Source organism: Ranitomeya variabilis, chromosome 4 (assembly GCF_051348905.1).
Source record: "Ranitomeya variabilis isolate aRanVar5 chromosome 4, aRanVar5.hap1, whole genome shotgun sequence".
NCBI classification, from domain to species: domain Eukaryota; kingdom Metazoa; phylum Chordata; class Amphibia; order Anura; family Dendrobatidae; genus Ranitomeya; species Ranitomeya variabilis.
Genome location: NC_135235.1, coordinates 563538209 through 563558260, shown reverse-complemented (window position 1 = coordinate 563558260; position 20052 = coordinate 563538209). Strand labels below are relative to the sequence as shown.

At 44.6% G+C, this 20052-nt stretch overlaps 1 protein-coding gene across 2 annotated transcripts in view; it reads right to left on the bottom strand.

Moving 5' to 3' along the window:
- Positions 1 to 18146, bottom strand: part of VAPB (VAMP associated protein B and C) — a 54812-nt gene extending 36666 nt beyond the window's left edge. For both annotated transcript variants that reach the window (XR_013213457.1, XM_077252801.1), the window contains exon 1: positions 17855 to 18146. Coding sequence is in view for 1 of the 2 variants with exons in the window: in XM_077252801.1 (XP_077108916.1) it covers positions 17855 to 17912 (58 nt within the window). In the remaining variant the exon portion in view is untranslated. The remainder of the gene's footprint in view (positions 1 to 17854) is intronic.
- Positions 18147 to 20052: the final 1906 nt, after the last annotated feature.

Genomic DNA, 20052 nt, shown 5'->3' with positions numbered 1-20052 from the left:
GAGCTTATAAAACACTGTTCTGACGCTGGCCAGGATTGCTGGACCACACGTTACCTACTAATCCCTGCCAGCTGCAGCGCAGCGCTTACAAGCCAGAGAACAGCGGTGGTCGGTCTCCAAGGAAATTAGCTGTAAACAAAAGAAAAAAGTTAATATATTAAGAACGGCTGCACCTTTTAAAAAGCGGTAATTTGCAGAAGTGCTTGTCTTTAGAAGCACTATTCGACAATACCTATCTATAAAGATGGGAATAACCCTTTAAAGTCACTCTAGTTGTTACTGGGAACGAATCCACTTAATACACGAGTCCCTGTATAATGTAACTATTGCTTCGTATGTCAGAAGTTCCTGAGGGAGAAGCCCCTCTTAAGACATGAACGTATATATGTCTGGTCAGTAGTCAAAAGGTTGTCTATGATGACTTAACCCCATTTAAAGGGGATACGTTTTTGGAGAGAATCAAAAAGTGTGTTGTGTGACCAATTGCAGTGTTGAAAAAACTTGAGCGTTTACAGCAAATTGCTCAGGTTGTCGTGTGGTTTTCAGCTTTATGATTTTTACCTGATGTCTGCAATTTGCGGTGAAGCATGTGAGCACTCCCTTTAAATGTCTGCGGCACTGCAGTTAGCCCTATTTAAATGAGGCAGAGACGTAATACCAGACACCACCACACAGAAAGCTGAGGCGCCGTTTTCAGAACAAAGCATGTTTTGTTTAATCTTCCTAAAACCTTTGCAATGGGCACAATGTAAAGTCTCTTGGCACTGCCATCATTAGGTGAAGGGGGAAGGGAGATTCCAGATAAAAATTACCTGGAAGCATGAGAAGGCCTGTAAACTAGCACAGTAGATAAAACGCACGGTGACCTCTTGTTTCCAAGGGGATCGCCCAGCAAAGCATGTCAGACGGGCAGCGGCTTTCTGAAGTTTGTTCGCATTTGCTGGAGCAAAGAACTTGTACCAGCACATCAACCCTACACCTGGTGCCATCCAGAAGGCGGGCAGGGTGTACACGTTGGCGAGGTCCAAGTTCTATGTCCACAGCTGATAACGCAGCTGTAAGGAGCTCAATGGTTCAGGCTCTGCCATGAGTCAGATAAGCAAGCATATTACCATGACTGCGCCTTATTATTCACTTTACGTTTGCCATGCAAAAGGCAAAAATTATGCCCTTGGCAAAACGTTTTTTTTTTTTTTTTAATAGAACTGGGTACGGACATAATCCAAGACTTACAACAGACGGGCTTACCAAGCACATCTGATGAAAATCACGGCTGTACACACTGATATAGTAACCGGGATATGCCGTCATACAGATGTGCGCAATGTAGTATGTATTCGATTGTAAGCGCTACCCCACATACCCAGTCTGTGCCAGGTGCCATCCTAGCACGTACGAGGCCAATGCGTGTCCGGAAAGTGATTTATTACTGTAAAAGGAAACCAGTCTACAGGTCGCCAATCATCCACCGAGTGGAGGCTTAAAAGCCATGGCATGGGTAGCACATCACCCTGTGATTTAATATGGGCATAGCCATCATTTTAGCAAGCGCACAGAACATACTTCACCCTGTGGAAACAGGCCAGTATCCGATTGGCCATATGCAGGACAATCACAGACTGTTTAACGGCATAGATCGGTCTGTCAAGGGACTACCAGTTGTTTGAAAGGTATGTCTGTTATAGAAAAAAAAATGGTTAAAATGGTTAAAACGGGATCTGTTACCAGGTTTTTGCCACCTACGCGGAGAGCAGAATAGTAGTGACTAAGACCCTGACTCCAGTGATGTATCACTTACAGCAGAGGTGTCAAACTGCATTCCTCGAGGGCCGCCAACAGGTCATGTTTTCAGGATTTCCTTGTATTGCACAGGTGATAATTTAATCACCTGCACAGAATGATTCCAGCACCTTGTGGAATGCTAAGGAAATCCTGAAAACATGACCTGTTGGCGGCCCTCGAGGAATGCAGTTTGACACCTCTGACTTGCAGGGTTGCTTAGTGTAGTTTTGATAAAATCACTTATCAGAAAGACATAATGACTAGAGGACTAATAAACCTGCAACCAAGTAGTGCTCCATATTCATGAGCTCTGTCTATCCCCGCTCCCCCATCACTTATTGGCAGCTTTCTACCTACGCACAGTGTACACAGAGGTGAGTGTGTGAGTGTGTGTGTGTGTGTGTGTGTGTGTGTGGGGGGGGGGGGGGGGGTTACAGGGCTCAGCATTCAGAGAACTGGTATATCTGCAGATGATGAAACAGGGATTTTATAAAACCAGCCCAGTAAGTGACATCATTGGAATCAGGGTCTCTGATGCTAAATTATGCTGCTCTAAAGTGGGGTAGGAAAAACCTGGTGCCAGACTCCGTTTACAGAGAATTTGTCACCTCCAAAAACACTATTTACCTGCAGATATTGAGTTAACCTACAGATAAATAGCGTTTAAAGTCATGTCTGACTGGCTTACTCCAGGAAGAAAATGTAGTTTTATTCTCCCTGTAGCTGCTCGTTTCCTATCATCAGGGTGGGGTTAGGGGATCGCTACAGTCACTGCTCACTATCCAGTGAGAGTAGCTGTAGTAAGCCCCCGACACAGCCTGGTACATTTTCAGTCATAGTGCCAAGAAGGTCATCATGGAGGGAAAAAAAAAAAACACAATGCAGGCCTTTACATACAGAATTATCAAGCATTTGGTAGAACTAATGCTTTAGGAAAAACAGACAAATTTTGCATATAATTTACAGCCCGAGTGCCTGACAAGCTTGCAGGCTGTGCATGGTATTATGTGAAATGTGACTATACTTATCCTGTCTGCACAGTGGCTAGCGCACCCAGGGTAGCCAATATCCCCCTGCCAGTCTGCTCACAAGTGACCCATTGCCGAGGCCGCACAGAGTCCCTGATGATGTGATTCTATATGGTAGAGAGCAGCTGTGGAAATGACAGGTGCATGTGAAGTGGGGACAGAAGATGCCGCTATGTCTATAATAATCCCACACTCCAGCAGGACACTGCTGCACGGTCTATTTATAAGGACCATGTTCCGCACCCAAGTCACCGACTGGATGGGCTTACAAGAAAAAAACCATTACAGGGGTTGTCCAGACACTTAACATGTTTTTGCACATCGCTCAGAATGGTGTGAAATGATAAGAGTTGCAATCATCAGCTTACCAATCGCCTCTCATACTGAGTCACCCGGCAAGCTTTGGACTTGCTGCTCCATTACTGCTACAACCAGTGATTTGCTGCAGCGGACACATGTTGGTCCAGATGAGAACACTTAAGAGCAGTCATCCCTGATCAACCTACATGAGCCTTAAGGCCCCGTCTCACATAGCGAGATCGCTAGCGAGATCGCTGCTGAGTCACTAGTTTCGTGACGCAACAGCGACCTCAGTAGCGATCTCGCTATGTGTGACACGTACCAGCGATCAGGCCCCTGCTGTGAGATCGCTGGTCGTGTCGGAATGGCCTGGACCTTTTTTTGGTCGTTGAGGTCCCGCTGACATCGCTGAATCGGTGTGTGCGACACCGATCCAGCGATGTCTTCACTGGTAACCAGGGTAAACATCGGGTTACTAAGCGCAGGGCCGCGCTTAGTAACCCGATGTTTACCCTGGTTACCAGCGTAAATGTTAAAAAAAACAAACAGTACATACTCACCATCTGATGTCCGTCAGGTCCCTTGCCGTCTGCTTCCTGCTCTGACTGACTGCCGGCCGGAAAGTGAGAGCAGATCACAGCAGTGACGTCACCGCTGCGCTCTGCTCTCACTGTACGGCGGCTCAGTCAGAGCAGGAAGCAGACGGCAAGGGACCTGACAGACATCAGATGGTGAGTATGTACTGTTTGTTTTTTTTGGTAACCAGGGTAAACATCGGGTTACTAAGCGCGGCCCTGCGCTTAGTAACCCGATGTTTACCCTGGTTACCCGGGTGCTGCAGGGGGACTTCGGCATCGTTGAAAACAGTATCAACGATGCCGAAGTCGTTCCCCTGATCGTTGGTCGCTGGAGAGAGCTGTCTGTGTGACAGCTCCCCAGCGACCACACAACGACTTACCAACGATCACGGCCAGGTCGTATCGCTGGTCGTGATCGTTGGTAAATCGCTATGTGAGACGGGGCCTTTAGCCCACATTCACACATCAGTTTTTCACAGGCTGTACTAGGTCTGCAAAACCCAACCTGACCCAATAGCAGCTTCAAAAGAATATAAAAGTGTGTTAGTTTCACAAAGTTGGACGTGTGAATGCACGCTAAGGTCAGATTCCAATGACCTGATTTCAGTCAGTATATGAACCACAATGCCCAGTGTGCCAAAAGGTCTCCTGATCCAAACTTATAACTTCACAGGCAAAGCTGGATTACCATGGCATGATTAAGATATGGTCACATGTTAAGTATTTGGTGCAGAAATTTCTGCATCTCTTAGCACAAAAAATGGTGCATAAAATAAGTGCGTTGTTGCCACTGTTTTGACATGCTTTTTTTTGGTGACGATTTTCCCCACTCATTAGTCCCGTATATACTCGAGTATAAGCCGAGATTTTCAGCCCAAATTTTTGGGCTGAAAGTGCCCCTCTCGGCTTATACTCGAGTCATAATCGGCGGTGGGGTTGGAGGGTGAGGGGGAGAGAGTACTGTCGCATACTCACCTAGTCCCGGCGATCCTCCTGCCCGTCCCACGGTCTTCGGTGCCGCAGCTCGTCCCCTGTTCAGCGGTCACGTGGGACCGCTCATTAAAGTTATGAATATGGACTCCACTCCCATAGGGGTGGAGCCGCATATTCATTCCTCTAATCAACGGTAACGGTGACCGCTGACAGAGGAAGAGGCTGCGGCACCCGGAGACCAGCTGTCCGGGATAAGGAGCCAGGGACGCCGGGAGCAGGTAAGTATGTCATAGTTACCTGTCCACGTTCCACCCGCCGGGCACCGCTCCGTCTTCCCATCCTCTTGCTCTGACTGTTCAGGTCAGAGGGCGCGATGACATACTAGTGTGCGCGCCGCCCTCTGCCTGAAAAGTCAGTGCGGAGAGACGCCGAGACGGGATGCTGAGGAGCTGCGGGTAGCAAGAGAGGTGAGAGTGTAATTTTTTTTTTTATTGCAGCAGCAGCAGCATTATATATTGCACAGATTTCTATGGAGCATCTATGGGGCCATACTGAACGGTGCAGAGCATTATATATGGCACAGCTTTATGTGGAGCATCTATGGGACCATAATGAACGGTGCAGAGCATTATATATGGCACAGCTTTCTGTGGAGCATCTATGGGGCCATAATGAACGGTGCAGAGCATTATATATGGCACAGCTTTATATGGAGCATCTATGGGACCATACTGAACGGTGCAGAGCATTATATATGGCACAGCTTTATGTGGAGCATCTATGGGACCATAATGAACGGTGCAGAGCATTATATATGGCACAGCTTTATGTGGAGCATCTATGGGACCATAATGAACGGTGCAGAGCATTATATATGGCACAGCTTTATGTGGAGCATCTATGGGACCATAATGAACGGTGCAGAGCATTATATATGGCACAGCTTTATGTGGAGCATCTATGGGACCATAATGAACGGTGCAGAGCATTATATATGGCACAGCTTTATGTGGAGCATCTATGGGACCATAATGAACGGTGCAGAGCATTATATATGGCACAGCTTTATGTGGAGCATCTATGGGACCATAATGAACGGTGCAGAGCATTATATATGGCACAGCTTTATGTGGAGCATCTATGGGACCATAATGAACGGTGCAGAGCATTATATATGGCACAGCTTTATGTGGAGCATCTATGGGACCATAATGAACGGTGCAGAGCATTCTATATGGCACAGCTTTATGTGGAGCATCTATCGGGCCATAATGAACGGTGCAGGGCATTATATGTGGCACAGCTTTATGTGGAGCATCTATGGGACCATAATGAACTGTGCAGAGCATTGTATGTGGCACAGCTTTATGTGGAGCATCTATCGGGCCATAATGAACGGTGCAGAGCATTATATATGGCACAGCTTTATGTGGAGCATCTATGGGGCCATAATGAACGGTGCAGAGCATTTTATGTGGCACAGCTTTATATGGAGCATCTATGGGGCAATAATGAACGGTATGGAGCATCTATTTTTATTTTTGAAATTCACCGGTAGCTGCTGCATTTTCCACCCTAGGCTTATACTCGAGTCAATAAGTTTTCCCAGTTTTTTGTGGCAAAATTAGGGGGTGGTCGGCTTATACTCGAGTATATACGGTATTAATAAAATCTGCAGCAAAAACGCTGAAGTGTAACGCTTCAGATTTATATCTGCACATCAAAAATAAGCAATGTGGACATGACACGTCAGGATTCTCTGAGTTTGCTGGCATTAGGAAACCCTTCAGGTTTTGTGATAAATCTGCGCATAAAAAAACGCCAAAAATGTGACAAATCTGCAACATGTGCACAGGCCTTTTTTGTAAAGGAGCTCCTAATAAGGATTGCTTCCTCATGCTCTGGTCTGTATACCGTAATCTGGATAGTCATGCACTGGAGCCATTGTAATCAGTCACCATGTTATAATGACCCATGATAGCATTAAATAAAAAAATCACATACTGACTTTTATTTTATGCGTATATATGCGTCAAACCCGCAGTGGCCAGATGTTACAGTATTATGGATTGGGATTTCTAGAAATGTCATATCCACTATGCATGCATGTGCGCATGCGAATCACCCGTAGAAGACTGACAAGATCACAGCATGTCAATTTCTCTTGTGCAAACGCTAGTCTCCGCAATAGAATGTATTGAATACAGTAAATCCGAATGGATCAGTGAACACAAGCAGATTTACATGCGTTCAATCGAAGGCAGCGTTTTGGACGCTTCGTATAAAGCGCTGCTACTTCCGTGAGCACATAGCTTAAGGGTTTTTTTTCCCCAGAATTGCAATGAATGGAACAGACCTCAGTCCCATAGACAATGAACAGAGAGATCAATACAGGTAGACAGAACCCCAGCATAAATATATATGTAATGTCAGTGGCGTAATGTGAAGCTTGAGGGGCTCCAATGCAGTCTCCAACAGGACCCCCAACTAACAGGTGTTTCACAGTAATAGTCTTTTCATATGAGGCAAAAGGCCCTTTTAAGCCCCATAGTCTCTATGGCCCAGGTGGAATTGGAACCCCTGCACCCATTATAGTTTCACCTCTGTGTAATATACGGTAATTGAGCGTGGCAATATACTCACCGATCGCTGTCTTCCCTGGTTTCCAGCAGAGCTCCAATCCTCTTCTCACTCACATGACTGAAATTCTGATTTGTCGCATCACACTGTGCTCTGTGTGCGAGACAGAAGTCAACTTTAACAAAGCAAGTCTATTGAGCCTTGTTCATACACTCTATAGACTTGCATTGGAAAAAAATGACTTCCCACTCACACACAGAGCCCATTCTGGTCTGGCAAGTTGGAACAGCCACCATGTGAGTGAGAAGAGGTCCAGAGCGGCGCTGGAAACTGTTGAAGACAGCAATCGGCGAGTATATTAATGTGCTTAAACTACATTACACATACATTTACGCAGGTTTAGGGAATAAAAATGCTGTGGAAGTGCTTCTTTAATGCCCGACGAGAACAAAATGGAAGCGGTTCAGGCATAGTAACAAAATATAATGCTCTCTGAGGAGGCGCAACATGTACAACCTGTGGTGGAGGGTATTCCATGTGATGTACAAGCTCTGAGGCAATTATGTCATGAAGGAATAATAATCTCGTTTTAACAAGACACACCATTATATGCCTCTGATTTTCCCTTTATCTTTATGAATCTAATAAAAAAGGTAAATAAAAAGTGGCATTGCAGAATGTAATATTCCCACAAAATGGGGCTGAACAGGGGCAAGCGAATTAGTACGGAGCCGAATGATTTGCAGTCTACCCTACAAGCTCCATTCAGACGGCTCTGCCAAATACATGAGGAGTAACATACGGTACATTTTGAAAAAATAAAGAATTTATGTAAAATAATTCAGATTGGTGGGGTGGTGTTGGTATCTCAGAGATTTTATATTGATCACCTAACAGTACTGAAGACTACATCATCAACATTATATTCCCAAGACCCCATATAAGATAGGATACAGGCAACCAAGGGTTTGACCAGTAAAAGCATGTTATCTACATGCAGGGTATGTGATAACTAGCTCAAAAGTCCTAAGTGTTCAAGCGCTTGGACTCGCACCGACAGGCAGAACAGGGAATTTTTATTCCCAATGGGTATTTTTATCCCAGGTACAAAATGGAGCAGCAGGTTAAATGCCCGACTGCCGTTCCATTCATTCTCTACGGGAAAATTCCTTTAACTCTCGCCAGACAGATGAAGCTGGGGAAGATAGGGAGAGTACATGCTGTATTGCCATGCCCAATCCTCTTGCTCTTTTGGGAGATAAGTCAACACATCAGGCAATAGGGTGTTACCTACAGCAATTAATCAGATTTCTTACATGTCATGCACATGCAGAAATTCACAACGTGAATAAGATACCATATATATATTCATATGTAGATGTGTGCAGCGTATCAGCAGGCGTTATCGTTCTCCGGATCTTCCTGAACAGAATTGTCCCCATGAGACGCTGGCTTTATCTGTGAAGCACTTTGACTCAAACTCAGTAATGGAATCTGATGTAACGTCAGGGGCATAGGACACTGCACTGATAAAAGCAAGGAGAGGAGCCGGCCGGTACAAAGGCTTATGTCGCAGCAGCTGCGCTTTATATTTTCTTATGGCCGCTGTATGGTAATGACATGAACATGACGAGGGGGCACAGTTGAATCAACACATGAAAATAAAAAAATAAATAAAAAAAGTGCTGTCAAGTCAAAATTAATCCAGCCATTACAGTTTCTGAGAACACTGGCTGACAACTAGTATGGCCTCCATTCCCACGGTGCTCGATTATACACCTGCCAGGTTATCCGAGGATGCATCCCGCACCCCAGATCACTTTAACATGCAGGCATTCAGTATTCTAACACCCCCTATCGCTGCAGTCAGAACAGCCATTGGTTGCCATTCAGAGGGTAGCGATATGCATCATGCTGACCAGTACCATCCTTACCAAGAATTTCATAATCCCAATTTACAGCATCACATATGCCAATGATATTATTTGGGATCGTGACGGTGACTGTGGCCATAACACAGATGCTAATATGTGCCTACCTTTCAGAGGTCTGAATGAGGCCAGAGCTCATGTCACGCTTCCATTATGGAAACAGAATGGCAGAAAATACTCTGACACGTGACATACAGCAGTGGTGGCGAATAGCTTATAACGGGGTCCATCTGTCGTCATCCCAGTCCTTTTACTGGGAAATGGCTTTCTTCACATCTGCATCAGAGCCTTTATTTTGAGGTCAGAAATAAGTCCGCAGAAATACTGCAGCATGCAGATTTATTTTTTCTGCACCTGACAGACCCCAATTTAAGTTAAAGTGGTCTGTACAGATGATGCAAATCAATTTGCTGGAACACATCAGTAATCTGTGACTGCCTCCTACCTGCCAGCATCCACGCATCCTCTTCTGATTACCTGGACTGGCACCATGTCATTGTTGCGACATGATGCACATATATAATACTATAATCTATTTATATAATTGCCTTGTAATGTTTTCATTTCCTGTTCTGTCCAGATGTCACCGTATCCCAAAATTCCAAGAGGAGAAAGTTCCCCGACCGACATATTGGGACACCTAAGTGATGGGTGTCTCAATATGGAAATTGCTGCTGGTACCAACCTATAACACACAGGCACAGTGAATCATCCGGCTGATTCCAGCGGCAGATGCGCGATGTGTCTACAGGCAGAGGAAGCCGGTCACATTAAAGGGGTTTTCCCACGAACGAAAGTTCATTTTAAAAATTCACTGTGTCTGACGTGTACGGAGCATAGCACATCTCCTGGGCAGGGGAGGAAGCAAAAGACAATACTGACATTACAGCAGGGGATCACAGAGGATTCATTTTGTGAGGTAAAATATTTCACTGACTTTTTAAAAAATATTTTACCTCACAAAATGTATCCTCTGCGATCTCCTGCTGTAATGTCTTTTGCTTCCTCCCCTGCCCAGGAGCTGTGGTATGTTCTGTACACGGTCTGACACAGACAATTTTTAAAATGAAATTTTGTATGAGGGAAAACCCCTTTAAAAAGCAAATATCAACGCCAACATGGCTCCTCCTAACAAGTACGCCAATGTCAATGAAAGGAAAGCAGCAAAGGAACAATGTCGAAGAAAACAAAGGGCAAATGAGACTCGAAGAGCAACAGCATCGCTGGGACAAAAACAATGCATATAAGCGTAGGCGTCAAGCACATGAGTCCCCTGATGCAAGAGTCATTAGATTATCACAGGATGCATTAGGTAACAACAGCGCCGCATGCCTGCCCCCATCTTGACATTGCCGCCCTCCCGATGCGATAGCATCAGTTCTCGATCTAGTCTTTAACCCCTTAATCCCATATGACGTACTATCCTGTCCAGGTGACCTGGGACTTAATTCCCAGTGACGGGATAGTACGTCATATGCGATCGGCCGCGCTCATGGGGGGGGGGGGGGGGGGGAGAGCGCGGCCGAGTGTCAGCTGACTGTTTTTGCAGCTCACATCCGGCACTATGTGACCGCCCCTGGCACATTAACCCCTGGCACACTGCAATCAAACATGATCGCAGAGTTCCAGCAGCATAGGTAAGCATCGCGCAGGGAGGGGGCACCCTGCGTGCTTCCCTGAGACCCTCGGAGCAACGCGATGTGATCGCGTTGCCCCAAGGGTCTCCTACCTTCTTCTCCCTGCAGGCCCCGGAGCCAAAATGGCCGCGGGGCTGCATCTGGGACCTGCAGGGAGGTGGCTTACCAAGCGCCTGCTCAGAGCAGGCACTGGTAAGCCTGCAGCGCTGTAAGTCAGATCACTGATCTGACACAGGGCTGTGCAAAGTGTCAGATCAGCGATCTGACCCTATAACATGATGCGCGCGCCCCCCCCCCCCAATCCCCCCCCCCCCAGGGGCAATGTTGTAAAGTAAAAAATAAAAATATTCACATCTGTAAAAAAAAAAAAAATCCTAAATAAAGAATATATATTTTATAATATATATTGTTCCCATAAATACATTACTTTATCTAAATAAAAAAAAAAAACAATAAAAGAACACATATTTAGTATCGCCGCGTCCGTAACGACACCACCTATAAAACTGTTCCGCTAGTTAACCCCTTCAGTGCACGCAATTAAAAAACGAGAAAAAACAACGCTTTATTATCATGCCGCCGAACAAAAAGTGTAATAACACGCGATCAAAAAGAAGGATATAAATAACCATGGTACCTCTGAAAACGTCATCTTGTCCCGCAAAAAAACGAGCCGCCACACAGCATCATCAGCGAAAAAATAAAAAAAGTTAAAGTCCTCAGAATAAAGCAATGCAAAAATAATTATTTTTTTCTATAAAATAGTTTTTATTGTATAAAAGTGCCAAAACAAAGAAATTATATAAATGAGGTATCGCTGTAATCGTACTGACCCAAACAATAAAACTGCTTTATCAATTTTACCAAACGTGGAATGGTATTACAGAATTGTAAAAATTGGTCCGGTTATTAACGTGCAAACTACCCTTGGGGCTTAAGGGGTTAATATATACTTATCTTGTAATGTCTTCACATCCTGTTCTGTCCAGATGTGTCCGGATCCCAGAATTCCAAGCGGCGGAAGTTCACCGACCTCCATATTGGGACACCCAAGTGATGGGCGTCTCAATATGGAAACCGCTGAAGGTACCAGCCTCTTGCACGGTACCACCAGTGGAACACAGTCGCACCACACACACACACACACACACACACACACACACACTGTATACGCCGTACACACACACACACTGTATACGCCGTACACACACACACACACTGTATACGCCGTACACACACACACACACACACACACTGTATACGCCGTACACACACACACACACTGTATACGCCGTACACACACACTGTATACGCCGTACACACACACTGTATACGCCGTACACACACACACACTGTATACGCCGTACACACACACACACTGTATACGCCGTACACACACACACACACACACTCACTGTATACGCCGTACACACACACACACACACACACACACTGTATACGCCGTACACACACACACACACACTGTATACGCCGTACACACACACACACACACACACACACACTGTATACGCCGTACACACACACACTGTATACGCCGTACACACACACACACACACACACTGTATACGCCGTACACACACACACACACACACACTGTATACGCCGTACACACACACTGTATACGCCGTACACACACACACACACACACACACACACACACACACTGTATACGCCGTACACACACACACACACACACTGTATACGCCGTACACACACACTGTATACGCCGTACACACACACACACACACACTGTATACGCCGTACACACACACACACTGTATACGCCGTACACACCACACACACACTGTATACGCCGTACACACCACACACACACTGTATACGCCGTACACACCACACACACACTGTATACGCCGTACACACCACACACACACACACACACACACACACTGTATACGCCGTACACACACACACACTGTATACGCCGTACACACCACACACTGTATACGCCGTACACACCACACACAGTATACGCCGTACACACCACACACACTGTATACGCCGTACACACCACACACACTGTATACGCCGTACACACCACACACACACACACACACACTGTATACGCCGTACACACCACACACACACACACTATACGCCGTACACACCACACACACACTGTATACGCCGTACACACACTGTATACGCCGTACACACACTGTATACGCCGTACACACACTGTATACGCCGTACACACACTGTATACGCCGTACACACACTGTATACGCCGTACACACACTGTATACGCCGTACACACACACACACTGTATACGCCGTACACACCACACACTGTATACGCCGTACACACCACACACTGTATACGCCGTACACACCACACACTGTATACGCCGTACACACCACACACTGTATACGCCGTACACACCACACACTGTATACGCCGTACACACCACACACTGTATACGCCGTACACACCACACACTGTATACGCCGTACACACCACACACTGTATACGCCGTACACACCACACACTGTATACGCCGTACACACCACACACTGTATACGCCGTACACACCACACACTGTATACGCCGTACACACCATACACTGTATACGCCGTACACACCATACACTGTATACGCCGTACACACCATACACTGTATACGCCGTACACACCACACACTGTTTATGCAGTAATATATGTACTGAGTAATATAGGAGTTGATCTACACATGGTAAGCTCCCAGCTGCTATAGTACTACATGTCTCATCATACACTGCCAGACAGTGTATCCCCTGATACAAAGAATAAGCCTGCAACTTAATGTGATATAATCCATCAGGCAATCCTACACATGGGAACACACCGGGGGCTCCCCATAGACCCCACTGACGATCACATCTAAGATCAAATAATTGGACTATATATAGTGCAGTGGATAGGAGACACATGAATCATTGCTTTTCTTAGCTGTATTAAAGCTGGTGGTGGTGGGAGGGATTTTCTGCTCCGGTTGTAGTAAGGACTGGGAATAAACCCAATACTATGCTAATGGGAGCAGGCCGAGGGTCACACTGCACCGTAGAGGGCCGGATCAGAGGAGCAATTTCTGCAACATGACAGTAAGTGTATGGAAAAAAAAAGCACACCCAAAAAAATGTGTGTTTAAAAAATGTCAAAAATATGATTGACAGTGAGTGTAAAATTCATCTGATTTTCATCAAGAAAAAACATATATACAGTTATTTTCATCTCAATTCTCACTCGTAAGTCAGATGGTCTTTTTTTTTTTTTTTACAACTGCTGATGTATAAAATTTACAAAGCAAATGTAGTTTCCTATGTTAGAGAATTGCAACGTAGCCATAACATTCTGATGTCTTATTGATCCTTGTAAGATCCAATGCTTTTTTTTTTTGCAGATCCATGGACTTGAATGGGCAAGTCAGACATATGTTACAAACTAGCGCACGACGCAATTATTTCACGAGCTCATATGGGCAGCTGAACACGATAAAATTGGTCCGAGTGCTGTCTGCGTAATGGCAGTTTTTCACAGACAGCACTCAGAGTAAAAATAAGGGTGTGTGTGTGTGTGTGTGTGTGTGTGTGTGTGTGTGTGTGTGTGTGTGTGTGTGTGTGTGTGTGTGTGTGTGTTATGACAAAGAGTTGAGAGTATGCATGTAAAAAAAAAAAATTATATATTATTATTATTCATTTTTATAGCCCCATTTATTCCATGGCGCTTTACATGTAAGATATGGGGCAAATGTAGACTAATACATTAAACATGAGCACAAACAAGGCACACGGGTACATAAGGAGGGAGGACCCTGCCTGCGAGGGCTCACAGTCTGCAGGGGATGGGTGATGATACACTAGGAGAGGGCAGAGCTGGTTGTGCGGCGGTATATATATATATATATATATATATATATATATATATATATATATATATATATATATATATATATATATATATATATATATATATATATATATATATATATATACACACACACATATATACGTACATATACACACACACGTACATTTTACACTCACCCATATAGTTGCACAATTCCATATATACATGCGCACGACATGCATGTATATTACATACACATGCACCCATATAGATGCACAAGTCTGTATATATCACACACATTATATACATACGCGATATGCATGCACACATTACACACAAGTCCATATATTATATACATACATGTAATACACACAAGTGTGGCTGTAACATGCCGTATAAATTGCACGCACACAAGTCCATATATATTATATACATATTACACACACACACACACACACACGTGTGGCGGTAACATGCTGCATACACTACACACACGTCCATATCTATATATATATCTATATATAATTGTCTAAGGTCCACTTCCGTCTGTTTGTCTGTCACGGGAATCCTGCGTCGCTGATTGGTCGCGGACGGCTGGGTGTGACCAATCAGCGACAGGCACAGTCCGGACGCGAATTGGCCCCTCCCTACTCCCCTCCAGTCAGTGCCCCCATAGCGTTTTAGCAGTCCGTTAACGCTGCCATTAACCCTGTAAGTGTGACCAACTTTTTACTATTGATGCTGCTTATGCAGCATCAATAGTAAAAACATATAATGTTAAAAATAAAAATCATTATACACTCACCTTCCAGCGTCTGCGGCAGCCTTTCTTGCTCCTCGATATGCTCCAGACCCAAGAATGCATTGTGGCAATGACCCCAGATGACGTAGCGGTCTCGCGAGACCGCTAAATCATCACGGGTTATTGCCGCAAGGCATTACTGGGAACGGAGCATTGCTGAACACCTGGGCTGGATCCGGGGGCCGCCGGAAGGTGAGTATATAACTATTTTTTATTGTAATTATTTTTTGAACAGGGATATGGTGCCCACATTGCTATATACTACATGGGCTGTGTTATATACTACGTCGCTGTGCTCTACACGTGGGCTGTGCTATATACTGCGTGGGCTGTGAGACTCTTCCGCCCGGGGCCCTTAAATACCTGCAGCTGGCCCTGGCTTCACTGATCGGCCGGGCGCGACCAATCAGCAACAGGCGCAGTCCGGCCGCGAATTGGCACGGGATTTGAACCACGCTTCCTAATTGGTCGCGCCCGGCCGAATCCTGTGTATTCATTGCATTATTCTGAAATCTTCATAAATAAACTACATACATATTCTAGAATACCCGATGCGTTAGAATCGGGCCACCATCTAGTCTATTATACATATACACACACACATACATACATGTATATATTACACACACGTAGCTGTAACATGCCACATACACTACACACATCCATATATATTATACACACATATACATACATGTATATATTACACACATGTGGCTGTAACATGACATACACTACACACACGTCCATATATATTATATACACACATATACATGCATGTATATGTTACACACGTGTGGCTGTAACATGCCACATACACTACACACACATCCATATATATTATATACACACACACATACATACATTACACACGGCTGTAACATGCCGCATACACTACACACATCCATATATATTATATATATACACACATATACATACATGTATGTATGACACATGTGTGGCTGTAACATGCCGCATACACACACATCCATATATTATATACACACACATACATACATGTATGTATTACACACGTGTAGCTGTAACATGCCGCATACACTACACACATCCATATATAATATATATATTATATACACACATATACATACGTGAATGTATTACACACGTGTGGCTGTAACATGCCGCATACACTACACACATCCATATATAATATATATTATATACACACATATACATACGTGTATGTATTACACACGTGTGGCTGTAACATGCCGCATACACTACACCCATCCATATATCACATATACATACATGTATTACACACGTGTGGCTGTAACATGCTGCATACACTACACACATCCATATATATATTATATACACACACATATACATACATGTATGTATTACACACGTGTGGCTGTGACATGCCACATACACACATCCATATATATTATATATACACACACACACATACATACATACATGTATGTATTACACACGTGTGGCTGTAACATGCCACACACATCCATATATATATATATATATATTATATACACACACACACATATACATCCATGTATGTATTACACACGTGTGGCTGTAACATGCCGCATACACACACACATCCATATATATATTATATACACACGTGTGGCTGTAACATGCCGCATACACACACACACATCCATATATATATTATACACACACACATATACATCCATGTATGTATTACACACATGAGGCTGTAACATGCCGCATACACTACACACATCCATATATATATTATATACACACACACATACATAACACACATGAGGCTGTAACATGCCGCATACACACACACATCCATATATATATATTATATACACACACATATACATACATGTATGTATTACACACGTGTGGCTGTAACATGCCGCATACACACACACATCCATATATATATTATATACACACACACACATCCATATATATATTATACACATACATATACATACACACATGTGGCTGTGACATGCCGCATACACACACATCCATATATATCTATATATATATATATATATATATATATATATATATATATATATATATATATATATATATTATGTACACACACACACACACACACACACACACATATACATACATACATTACACACATGTGGCTGTGACATGCCGCATACACACACACATCTATATATATATATATATTATACACACACACACATGTGGCTGTGACATGCCGCATACACTCCTCACATAAGACTTGTGCAGCACACACACAATCCGCACATTTCGGGGGGCGAGCACACACATAACACATGACATTAGTCCCCTAATATTGTGCAATCCCCCATGGGCGGGGAAGCCACATGCCGCCCGTCCTTCTCCAGCCCCTGCACCCCCGGGGCACCCCCATCCCCCTCAGTTCCCGGGCGGACGCCGCCCCAGGGCTCCTCACCTTTGAATTTGAGCTCGTGCTGCGGCTCCAGGACAAGGACCTGCTCAGTTTTGGCCATGTCTCCTGTGGGGTGCTCTCAGGGAAGGGGCAGTGCATACAGCGGTCAGGGGGTGCTCGGGGCCTGTGCAGTGAGCAGTGCAGGAGCTGGTGATGCAGCAAAGCGGCGGAGGGCGGAGGCTGCTGACGTCACGCACTGCAAGGCCCTGGGCAACGGTCCGCCCGCTGCGCATGCGTACCACACGGGGCGGGGAAGAAGGAGACGAAGGAGGACGGTTGAATGCAGGGGACGCGCAGGGCAAAAGCCGAATGGCAGGGTGAGGGGAGTAATGTGCACTGCGCATGTCTGTTCTCACCTGTATACATAACATACAGCACAGTCCTCACATGTCAACAGTAGTTTTGGATGAAACTTTAACCCCTTTATGGTACCAATGAAAAACCAGCAGAAAACAACAAAAATAAGTAAAAAATATATATAATAATAAATTGGGTGAGTCATGTATTATATAACTAATTCATTTTTTCCTGAGGAATGGAGGAGGGGGTGATAAACAATAGCAACCTTTTTCTTCTGTTCTAAAAAAAAAATAGAAACCAGACGTTTCCGTGATCATCACTATGAAGCCGAGCAATTTTGCTCACAAATCCCGTTTGTTCCTAGACCTGAAACCCAAATGTGAGGACAGCCCGGTAGCTTTATTTTCTGGGTCAATACAATTGCGTTTGCATTATTCGTCTGGAATAAAAGTGCAGCATGGACGCCATCCGAGTACGGGCTGATTCTCACAGATGGCGGAAGGTGGAGAAACTTTTTTTCACATACGAAAAAGACTGATGAAAATAAGACCAAACTCTGGTGAAAATCACTGATAAATCTCGGTCCGTTTTTACGTGACAAAACTGACATCTGAATGGGACCTTACAGTTTGTGCGTGAGAAATATATACCGTTTGCTCCCACCTACCCAAATGTTCAGGGGTCGATCTATGTGATCATTAGACAGGACATCACTAGGGCTGCAGCCAGACATTAAGGCCCCGTTCACACGTTGAGTATTTGGTCAGTATTTTACCTCAGTATGTGTAAGCCAAAACCAGGAGTGGGTGATAAATACAGAAGTGGTGACGTGTTTCTATTATACTTTTCCTCTGATTGTTCCTCTCCTGGTTTTGACTTACAAATACAAAGTAAAAAAAAAATCATCAAATGCTCAACATGTGAATGTGGCCTAAGGGTATGTGCACACGCTGCGGATTACTCTGCAGATTTTTCAAGACTGATTTTAGTAAATCCGCAGGTAAACCGCACTGCGGATTTCTTGCGGAATTACCGCAATTTTTTTGCGGATTTTGTGCGGATTTCACCTGCGGTTTTACGCCTGCGGATTCCTATTATGGAGCAGGTGTAAACCGCTGCGGAATCCGCACAAAGAATTGACATGCTGCGGAATAAACAACGCTATGTTTCCGCACATTTTTTTCCGCAGCATGTGCACTGCAGATTTTGTTTTCCCTAGGTTTACATGGTACTGTAAACGCATGGAAAACTGCTGCGAATCAGCAAAGTGTGCACATACCCTAAGGGTCCAATGCATCAAGACTAACGTTTTTCATCCCAGTCTTGATGAGTCGGTGTGCTGGACTCAGATGCTCCTAATTCATGAAGCGGTGCAATCCTCTCCATGAGGCCGGTTTCACACGTCAGTGGCTCCAGTACGTGAGGTGTCAGTTTTCTCACGTACCGGAGACACTGACATGTAACTTTTTTTGTGCCGACGGTCCGCCAAAACACATGACGCATTTGTCACACGACGGATGCGACGTGTGGCAATGCGTCGCTAATGCAACCCTATGGACAAAAAACGCATCCTGCGGGCAACTTTGCAGGATGCGTTTTTTATCCAAAACGACGCAGTACGACGCTAGTGTGAAAGCACCCTTAGCAAGCACCATAGCTCATTCTACACTTAGCAAGTGGTGGTCACTGTGCCTCTGTCCCACCCAGAGTTTTCAACTTGATTTTAGATTTTTTTTCTGGACAGCTTATCAAAAATTCACGGACCGACAATTTTTACGGACACATTGGAAAACCAATGGAGCCGCATATTTATCACTGTAATGAGCGGTACCATGTGACCGCTCATACAGGAAGAAGCTGCGGTGCTGAGAGGAAGCATCGAGGGAGCTGGGTGAGTATTT